This window comes from Temnothorax curvispinosus, unplaced genomic scaffold (assembly GCF_003070985.1).
Source record: "Temnothorax curvispinosus isolate PA1 unplaced genomic scaffold, ASM307098v1 QBEX01004937.1, whole genome shotgun sequence".
Taxonomy (NCBI): domain Eukaryota; kingdom Metazoa; phylum Arthropoda; class Insecta; order Hymenoptera; family Formicidae; genus Temnothorax; species Temnothorax curvispinosus.
Genome location: NW_020214717.1, coordinates 760,408 through 770,761, shown reverse-complemented (window position 1 = coordinate 770,761; position 10,354 = coordinate 760,408). Strand labels below are relative to the sequence as shown.

Sequence of the window (10,354 nt, the reverse complement as noted above, 5' to 3'; positions counted from 1 at the left end):
CTCGATTGATAGCATCCAAGGAATATTCCGAGCTGATCATTAGTTTTCTATACATCCTTGGCCATTTTTGGTACATGTTTTTCTATAACTATTTGGGACAGAAAGTGATCGATCATAGCAGTGATGTTTTTCACAGAATGTGAGTATTGCATCCATTTATCTTTAATTGATTACAATCCTATAGAAGTTCTTTTGTTATCTATAGGTCTATTTATTTTACTTATACTTATATCAGGATGTTATATGCAAGGAAAATGAATGGGTTATATCACTCGATAAATAAAGGGTTAAAGAAAAATAAATCCCTAACGTTATCGAAACTTTCAATTATACATATAATTCTTTGATAACAATATTTTAGATACAACGTGCAATGGTATCTAGCTCCGTTGAAAGCGCAGAAGTTATTGATGCTTGTGATGCAAAGGAGCATGCGACATTGCATAATCGTCATTGACGGCTTATTCATTCCGTCGTTCGAGGGATTTGCCACGGTAAATTTCGGCACATATAATAATCCTTTATCGAACAGTTTTCCTTTAGATTTGCTATAATTTATATTTCAGCTTACAAGCACGTCAATTTCGTACTTTGCGGTTATTCTTTCCCTCTTTTGATTATCCACAATAAAATAAAAATTGAAGCTTAAAATTCTACGATGCAAGTAGTTTTCTAGTATATTTATATCATGCCTGTTATATAGAGATATAATGATACAAATGCAATTTATCTACTAAATTGTTTTCACTAACTGTATATAAAATAAACTAGAAAAATATAATGTTGGTTTAGCGATATCACTCTTCAAACACATTTTGATTGCTCTTCCGTAGGATATGATATAATTAACATTTCTTTTCCATTATATTCACAGTAACAATACGAATATAAGTTTTTCTATTATTACAAGGAAGATGACTATCGCGATCACTTCACGCGGAAATAAGGAAATGAAGGCATGTGACTTTGGCGACAGAACACGAATCTAAAGCGCCTGCGTCGAAAAAAATGGAGAAAATTGTGTATATTATCACCCCCCATCATGTTGCACTGCCAGCAAGAATGGATTATTTATCTACAATTCACTCTAAAAACTATTTTCTTTCATTATTCTATATACATATGCATGACATAATGCATATAATGACTGTAAAATTGTCTCTTTTTTAAATTTCTGATAGCAGCTACGCTATTCTTTTTGCGAAAATTGCATTTAAACTATCTATCGTTCTCAGCGTTTTGTAAAAGAAAATATTACACAATACTTATAAATATTAGTAGACACGAGAATCTCTATATAAATTATCGGCGGAACAGTATCTCGAGTATCGTGCAGACATGGACTTTGCTGGGAGTCGTTACTATAGAATCAATCAAATACTATTAACTTGCCTTGGACTATGGCCATATTATACACAACGCACGAAATACGTCTATTTCATATTTGTGTTTCTCCTTTTTTTATCTTGTATATTTTTTCAGGTTTGTCGTCGATCAGATCAATCCGGGTTCGATATTTGTTTACAGCTAGTTGTTTATTCTTATTGTTTTCGTGATTTTAATTGTTTTGTGATTAATAATTTGTTATGATATATATCTAATGTATTATTTTTTATTTTATTATTTGTCAGTAATCTTTTTCGATCGGTTTTAAAAGTACGACATAAATTAATTTGAGACTTCATATTATTATTACTTTTACAATATTTCATATTAATTTAAATGTCAAGATTAGTATTCATATCAGATATATAAATATCATATTAGATTAGCACATAAATTATTGTCATATGTACCACACAAATATTTCTACTAATTCTTTGGGTGAATACTACGCATATAATTCTAGTTATCATCGTTTATCACTAATAAGTACAGCGTAGATCTTCTTTTAAATGGTTTCTCGACCATCGGACTTGCAATATATTGCACACTTAAGTATTTTACTACGTATATTAATGGCAGTAAAGTAAGTTTACGAACAGTATGATCGATTTCTATAAACGCGATCAAATCGTATAAAGTACATCCTGAAAAATCAAGCAGCTTCTTCTCGTGCACATATAGTTAAGATACATCTGGATTATCAATGTCTTGTTTTAGTTGAAAGAGCTTATGGAACAAGTGCGGCATGATTGGAATTCTCTAAAAGAGGAAGAGGAACTTAAAATAATACACAATCGCGCTAATGTCGGAAGATCCTGTATAATCGCTTTGTTAAGTGAGTAATAGAATTGACATGCAAAACATTTTGAATTACAGTACGATCACGGGATAAAAATTAAAATTGAAATTAGAATATATATGATTGTTGCAGTATGGCTGTACTCAACGTTCTTTCTCATTGTTTTAATACTTATTTCACCAAATATTCTTAATATCGTGATGCCATTAAACGAATCGCGACAATCGTGGCAGCTTCCTACCACAATGGAATTTTTTATCGATCGGGAGAAATACATCGAATTATTAACATTGTATTTGTTCGTGACAGCTTTTATCGGTCTTAGCACGATGATAAGCAAAGAAATGTTCTTGCTAATGTATGTGCAACACACATGTGCGATGTTTCAAATCACTAGGTAATGCACTCTTAAATACTAATAAAGGAACTATAAACATGTTGTTTTGATTCAATATATCATGACATAATTGCATTTTAGTTATCGAATCGAACGTACTGTAAACAAAAACCATACGAAATCGTTACTCTCTGCAGAAAAATTCAATAGTCATAAAAGCATCGTGGAGGCTATCGATAGTCATCAAAACGTTATCAAGTTGGTATTGCAATTTATAAGATTCTTCCAGGAATAATTCTCAAGAGTGTAAAAAATTTTATACGACACGAAACTATTTTATATTCTAAAACTGTTCTACTAATCTGTTTTTATACTACTTTTCTATACTTTTATATAATATAGTGCATATGTTATGGATATTTGTTTACGAGTGAACATTTTTTTTTTTCTAAGAATTCAAATTCGCATTACTATGTGATAATTCTGAGGTAATCTTTTTCTTCGCCAGTAATAATTAATAAAGGAGATGATTTAATTCGATTCAACTAGTCATTTATTAATTTAATATTCAAATACTCAACGTTTCGACCATGGTTTGTGGTCCTTATCAAGTGTAAACTAAGTTATAGATTTACAATGAGCTCTGAGGAACCTCTTAATTCCCTCGGTGCTCTTTGTACATCGGGATCAATCACGAAACCGCACTGAGTTCTTTGAGACAACGTCACCGTTACAGAAGCAGTAACAAACAGCCATTGGCTGTCAATTAGGATTGAACGTTTCTCTCTGTACTCCATGTACATCGGGACGATATGCGATGATCTTTGAGACAATGGTGCCGTTGCAAGAAGCTTTTTAACCTCGAAGACATACTGAATATGAATGCAATATGAAAATCCGTAATTTGAATTATTTTCGTTACATTATCAGTTTTTATAATTAAGAGGTTTCATAGAACAACCTTGTTGTAAATCTATAACTTAATTTGATAAGGACCACTTGATAAGGACCACACCATGGTCGAAGACTAGTTGGATCGAAATGTTGTGTATTTAAATATTATATTAATAAAGCGGCCAGTTGAATCGAGTTAAACCATCTCCTTATGTGATAATTGTTCAAGGTTCGTCGATTCCCTCAAATCCACTTTCTCAGTTACTCATTTATTTGCGATTTCTATCGGCGTTGCATCGTTAAGCATCAACCTATATCTTGTGAGTTTGTAAACCTTCTAGTTGTACCATTAACATCGTATAACGATTTTTGAAAAATTGCAAGTTCCGTAGTTTTGCGAGAGCATCATGGCGAAAGATATTGGCAGTATGAGCATGTTGTTCTTATACGTTTCCACTCATTTTGGCTACATGTTTTTTTTTAACTACATTGGTCAGTTAGTAATAGATCATAGCGACGATATATTTAAGAAAATGTGAGTGTAGAAAAAATACGAGATTTTTTCAGTTAAATATATATCCAAAGTTTGTGTAATCGCACATAATGGATTAATATTAATATGGATTAATATATGATATCACAGATGCAACACTCGATGGTACGCGGCTCCATTGAACACGCAAAAATGTCTCATGATGATAACGCACCGAAGTATGAAGACTTCCACATTGATGGTTTGCCTTGGCCTGTTCTTGCCGTCTTTGGAAGGTTTCACTACGGTAAAACGAGCGCAACTTACGTAGGAAATCTTACAAATTTTATATTTTTATATGCCCTATTGCAGCTCGTCAGCTCGTCGTTATCATACTTTATGGTAATTTATTCTGTGCGCCGATAGCAATCACAGGATGTAAGTAGTAATAATCCACCATTGTGATTGATAAACACTTTTACGAAGGAAAATAATGTTAGATAAGAAGTAACATCTCTAAACTGTCAGGAAATTGGAATCTATTGTATATCCGTTTATACTCAAACATCCTGATATTAAACTAAATGCGAGCTAATATATTTCTCTAAATAATTAAAATAAATTCTCAATGTTGAATAATCTATACGACTTGATTTATCTTATCCGCTCGCAATGAAAGCAATCTTAAGCAAAAGTCAGTTAAAGCGCAAAAATAAAATATATCCATTTAAGTACACATACATATAGACTGACTATACCGCGATTATATGGAAGATTACGTAGTTTTTAAATGCATTTTACAATGTGCAAAATTATGCACGTTTATGCATTGTGACAACACATAACGCGATTAACCGTCAAGATTGCTTTAGTTTGTGAAGTCCTATTGTAAATCCTGATTTTAATCTTGATAAGCGTAGATGCTTGAGCAGACTCCTTTGACATCGTGTGTTGCCACGCGATATGTCTTATCTAAACTGCGAATGTAATGTCTCTATTCCACGAGTAGCTTCTAACTGGGAGCACTATCGGCATCGCTTATAAGTACGAAGAACGCATGCAACTCGTCGCGCACAAATCTCCTCGAGCGTACCAAGGCAGAAATTAGCGCGTCCCACATCGTATTTCACAGCTGGCGGCTAGTAGTCGACTACTTGTCTAATAACACATTCAATTCGCACAATTCTGATTCGAGCGTAATAAAGAGCTACATTTTTTATGCGTTCTCATTTCACTTGAAACCCATTTGCATACATTCGCGCGTAAATTCGAATTAAGACTTAAAAGTTAAAAATAACATTAGAAAATCAAATATTACTTTTTGTACATAATATATGTAAAGTATATGTAAAAAGTCAGCTCATAAAAATTGTTATTAATTACAACTGGGTTTATAATAAACATCGCGTTTAATATTAAAAAGCAGTCGCATATAATGATAAAATATGAAAAAAGATAAACATAAATATGTATATATATTTGTACTCTAAAAGGCATAAAAATATGTCTTCATCTATTATCTTTTATTTATAGCCTTCTTTCTCGCAAATGTCGATTGTTATTATCGAGAATAATCTGTGAATAATGGGAGAAAGGTCATCTCTCTTTCGATCTCCGTAACTCTCCCCTTCGAGAGATCTACGATCTTTTAGTGCATTCTCCACTGGTCTCGTTAAATACGCTCTCTTCCACCGAAAACCTCCTTCGTCTTACCCTCGGTGTAACAAATGTGCGGTAGTACTGTGAAGAATAGAACTGTCGGACGTAGAGCGTACATAATGCGTTAAGATCCTCCTCAGTTTAATGTTCGATAGGGATATTAGCTAATGATTTTTTAATCGCGAACTATTATAAAAAAAATTGTACAATTGCAGTTACATTAATGAAGAGAATTTTTAACTTGAGTTTTTAGCTACTCGAATTTCTTGCCATTTTGTTGATTCATTGTACCGTTTGACACGTTAGAGAAGGAAAACGGAAAGGAGATCCCAAAAGGGGTTTGTTGTTACTTCGAAAGTCATCCCCTCGAAAGTCATCCCCTCGTCAACATGGCGATGCAACGCGCGGCATTATCGCATCGGTATAACACTTTTTCTTCCCCGCGGCAGTTTCCTAAGATAAGCGAATCCCTTCCCTAGGAAAATTCCTTTGTTACCTCACGTCAACTGGCCTAGGAGGGCAAACTATCGTACGGGGCTCCAACAAAAGTGGAGCGTGTATAAAGGCGTGTCGAAACTTGTTACTCGCGCGAGTGCTTTCGTGACTATCTGCCGAGCTGTGCAGTCTTGTACAAGTTGCCTTTACAAGTGGCGCAAAAGCATGCGAGAGCTTCTTGCAATCGAGTTTATAACGTGTCCCGCCTAATATAGCCGTGTAACCACAGCCGATGATTACGTTCAAGTTTTGTGTCCCTCTCGGGCAATTTTTTCATGAGAAAAACTCATAAAATGCCACGGTTAAAACTCGGAGGATCTAATAACGAAGATATTAACAGTTCAGAAATATATTAAGAGTGCGAAAAAGATTATAGCTGTTACGATACTCTAATACTCTTTATAATTAGATAGCAATTATTATGTTCAGGATGAATTTAAAGGCTTTTTTAATCAAGCTTATATAGTTATCTTCGAAAAACGTTAAATTGTATATCATAATATATACTTATAATAGTTAAAATTTTACCCAATTCAGTATTTTATATGATACAAATGAAATCAGAAAAAGTCAGAATAGAAAGAGCACAAAAAGATGAACAAATGAATGATACAGAATAAGATGATAAAATGAATGAATCAAAACAAGATAAAGATAATGAATGAGCAGGAATTATCGCACTTTGGAAATATATTTGGTCTCCTCTTTGTTTACGCACTCTTGTTACTCTCCCCGCAATGTAATTTCATCCTATGAAAGTCGCAGAACTTCTACAAGCGACGCGGTTGCAAGGCCAAACAGTGACCTATGCTTAAGGCCATGTTACATTTACGAGACTTTATGTTACCAAACTTATGTGGCTCGTTTTAGTGAGTGTAAACGGAGTTACGGCGAAACCGCAACCAGTTCAACTATTGTCGGTTTTATTTTCGCTCGTCTCTTTAATTTCACGTCCGATATTTTGTTTCCGCGAATCGTTATATATGAGTTTTGTATCATTTATATAAACTGTTTATAGTCTTTTTTTAAGGACGAATAAAATATTGCAATAAACTAACAATTTTCCTACGTTGGAGATTGCGATAAGTATCTTTGCTAAACCCATGTATCTTCCTAATACTTCCGTACTTTTTCCTAATTTTTGAGTGATCAATTTTGGCGCAGATAACGCCAAATAAACAAGTCTCAGGCTGCGTTCCGATATTCACTGCAAGTACTGAAAATCTATAGTGTACGTTACGTAAACTATAGATTTTCAGTACTGACAGTGAATATCGGAACGCATGCAGCCTTAGTAGACCGCTATTTACGCAATATTTAATTACAGTTTGTGTAATAATCATTTAGAGCATCGCAATTTTATGATATCGACTCTGTCTCTCTTTCTCTCTCTTTTATGCAACTTTTTGAAAACCTTACTCAACGTATAATAATAATTTAATAATTCACAGAAAAAAGTAAAATTGTAGTTGTTTTAGGACCAAAGACGTTGCCAAGATCAGACAAAGATCAGACCATTCTTAAAATGTTCCAAAAATTTCAGTTTCCCATAAGGCTTATGAAACGATTCCCCAGAGATCGGATCGACACCTGTGATCCACTCGCGTGTCCAACCGTGACTCCATTATCTGTTAAAGAGCCCTCTTCGAACAATTGACTTCGCTCCTCACAATGCTTTTCACTTGAGTTGCCTCGGCACATTTCCGTTTACGACAGCCATACTCGAAAACGGACGATATAATCATAACTTTCGCGTTCTCCGAGAACGGAAACGGCTATACGGCTTTTTTGTAGAATGTATTTGTAATTGAAAACGTTCATTTTTACAAGTCAATAGGAAATTACCGCGTACATTGCGATTTCATGACGTCCGACAGCCGACGTTCTCTTCTCGGCATAGGAAGATGAACGAGCAACAATTTATACGGGGCCACGATATTACGTTTCGCACCGAAATGCCCGCAGCCTATTGGCCATTGTGCGCATAGAGATACGCGAAACGATAAGGAGGATCTTATACAGAACTGACAACGCGTCTGCAAGGCGGCGGCGAGGACGTAGAGTGAGATTAGGAGGGACGAGGGTGCCCGACGTACCGCTGAGCTAGTGGAAAATAGCGTGACGCCTAGCAGCCGGGGCTTCTTGTCTGGCTTTATTTCAACCGACGACTCCACCCCCGGAATCAGCGAGATGGGAATCGGATCGGAGAGCCGTGAAATAACAGTCCTGCGACGCGAAAACGTTTTTTTTTACAAATCCACTCTCAGCCAACAATTTTCTCGGTTATAACAAATAGAATATTTTGCCGAGATTATATCGAATATGCCATGCTGCCACAAGTTGCGTGAAAAATATATCAGTCTTTCTCTGTACGAGTCTTTTTAAACCCCCTTTTGAACCTTTAGATCACACAGAATTTTTAGACATTAACTCAAAGAAAAATCCAGTCCAGCATCTTTAGAACCTAGATTTCTTTTATGCAAAATTTATAGTGGTTTCCTACATATATCAAATTACATATATGTTCTAGAAAAGAAAACCTTTTACGAATCTGTTATTGCACTCTGACAGAATTTGTCAGACAGATGAATGAAAGAAAGAAATAAGCTTGTCCAGTACTAATCGCCGACGGAATTTTAAGGTCGTTCGACACGCTACACGTTTCAAGCACCTGAATTGAAGCGGAACAATGTGAATAATCAAAGAGATTCGCGTGCAAAATACCAACAGTTCATCGAATCTGTGCACTACGGCACGCACGTTCATGAATTCAAGAGAGGCAAGCCGCCGGGATTGTATCGCATGCACACGTTACTACGAATATCAATGCGACCGTGCGACGTTTGTCTATGTGTGTGTGTGTGTGTATGTGTAACGTTTTCATTAAAACTTACTACTGTTATTAGTAACTATACTATAACTATGGAGCAAGATATTACCGCAAACAGAGGGGCTGCCGTAAAAATAAAGTAGTAGAGAAAAAGGAAAAAGAATAATAGATAAGTAAACAGAAAAAGGAAATGATAGAAATAGAAAAGGCACAAAGGCAAAAAAAGTAAAAAGAGATAAAGACTCACATCCACGAGTAGATGACACATATATATATGCATATATCTTGCTCTTTGAGAGCAAGAATGCGGATGAAATATTCAAACGTAAAATTAGACAATGACACTTTTTCATGTGCATATATATATGTATATATATATATCGCAAATTTAATTTGTCTAATTTTACATTTTAATATTTTATTATCGAGAATAAAATCTGATTGTTTTACTCAAGTATCTGTTCTTTGATGAAGAGCGGCCTTAATAAGAATGTATCGTCATCAAGTTTTAGGTAAACGAGTCAATCAGCCACGCCTGACGAACCAAGAATAATGACATAACACGCATGATAGCCAATAACGTTGTCTTCATCTTTCTAATTGTAAGTCAATAACCTCATAAACTAAAGAAATATGTTAATATATGAATCACATAAATTCTATAAAAGAAAGTTGAGGTATTTCAAGGGATACCGAATAAAATTTTTTCAATAAATTCTTCTTTAAATTTTTAGTGTATTAATATTCTATTAAATAATTTACTAATATTTATTTGACTATAGATAAATACATATCGCATTGTAATAAATCGATAAATAGAATTTAGATGGAATTTAGACAATCTTTTTGCATAGTAAAAGTATATTTCTAATCATCGTCCTATTCAAAATTTGTTTATTAAATTGTTAAATTAATTTTAATTAAATTGGTAAAAAATGTATAGATATAACATATATGTATATTTATATCAATTTTATATATTATTTTGTATTAACATTTTTAAATACTACAACTATTTCTATAGAAAATGATATCTACCAAATTACATTTTATAAAACATAAAAAGCTATTTAATTACATAATTACATATGACGTGATAGCCAAATTGGATTTGCTAGAAAATCTATCTAAAGTGTAATTTAGAGTTGATAAGAAGTCTTTAGTCCCAGAGTATAATCGACGCGAAAATGTATCGCTTACGAACTTCCCACGGTACTTCCTATCGCAACGTGCATCATAAATGTCAATTAGCGCCACAATACCTCGCAAACGTGAGAACAACGCCAATTTACTTGCTTTCATGCACCACACGTCATTATCTCTACGGTTCTGCGTCAGAGCGTTTTCAGATTCTCCTAATTATAAAGTAACTACTGAATGTTTGACGAATATACGACTACTATTTCGGGCGAAGAATTTATTTTACTGATATAACAATATTTGGTAATAGCAGTCTTTATTCAATTTCAAAAAGATTATATT

At 34.1% G+C, this 10,354-nt stretch overlaps 2 protein-coding genes across 4 annotated transcripts; both read left to right on the top strand.

Annotated features, from left to right (window-relative positions):
* The first annotated feature begins 6 nt into the window (after positions 1-6).
* On the top strand, positions 7-1,592 carry LOC112454278. Its single transcript, XM_025015574.1, has 3 exons — positions 7-139; positions 362-494; positions 911-1,592. Exons 1-3 carry the CDS (start codon positions 75-77, stop codon positions 944-946), a joined length of 234 nt encoding a protein of 77 aa, XP_024871342.1. The 5' UTR covers positions 7-74; the 3' UTR covers positions 947-1,592.
* Positions 1,593-1,814: 222 nt separating this feature from the next.
* LOC112454270 (odorant receptor 85b-like) lies at positions 1,815-4,544 on the top strand. Of its 3 annotated transcripts, XM_025015562.1 has the most exons (8): positions 1,815-1,969; positions 2,104-2,221; positions 2,318-2,582; positions 2,664-2,780; positions 3,646-3,736; positions 3,809-3,951; positions 4,060-4,195; positions 4,261-4,544. In XM_025015562.1, exons 2-8 carry the CDS (start codon positions 2,116-2,118, stop codon positions 4,312-4,314), a joined length of 912 nt encoding a protein of 303 aa, XP_024871330.1. In that variant the 5' UTR covers positions 1,815-1,969; positions 2,104-2,115; the 3' UTR covers positions 4,315-4,544. The 3 variants fall into 3 exon arrangements, with proteins under 3 accessions (XP_024871330.1, XP_024871331.1, XP_024871332.1); XM_025015564.1 differs by lacking the exon at positions 1,815-1,969 and having other exon boundaries at positions 2,142-2,221; positions 2,298-2,582; XM_025015563.1 differs by lacking the exon at positions 3,809-3,951 and having other exon boundaries at positions 4,060-4,544.
* Positions 4,545-10,354: the final 5,810 nt, after the last annotated feature.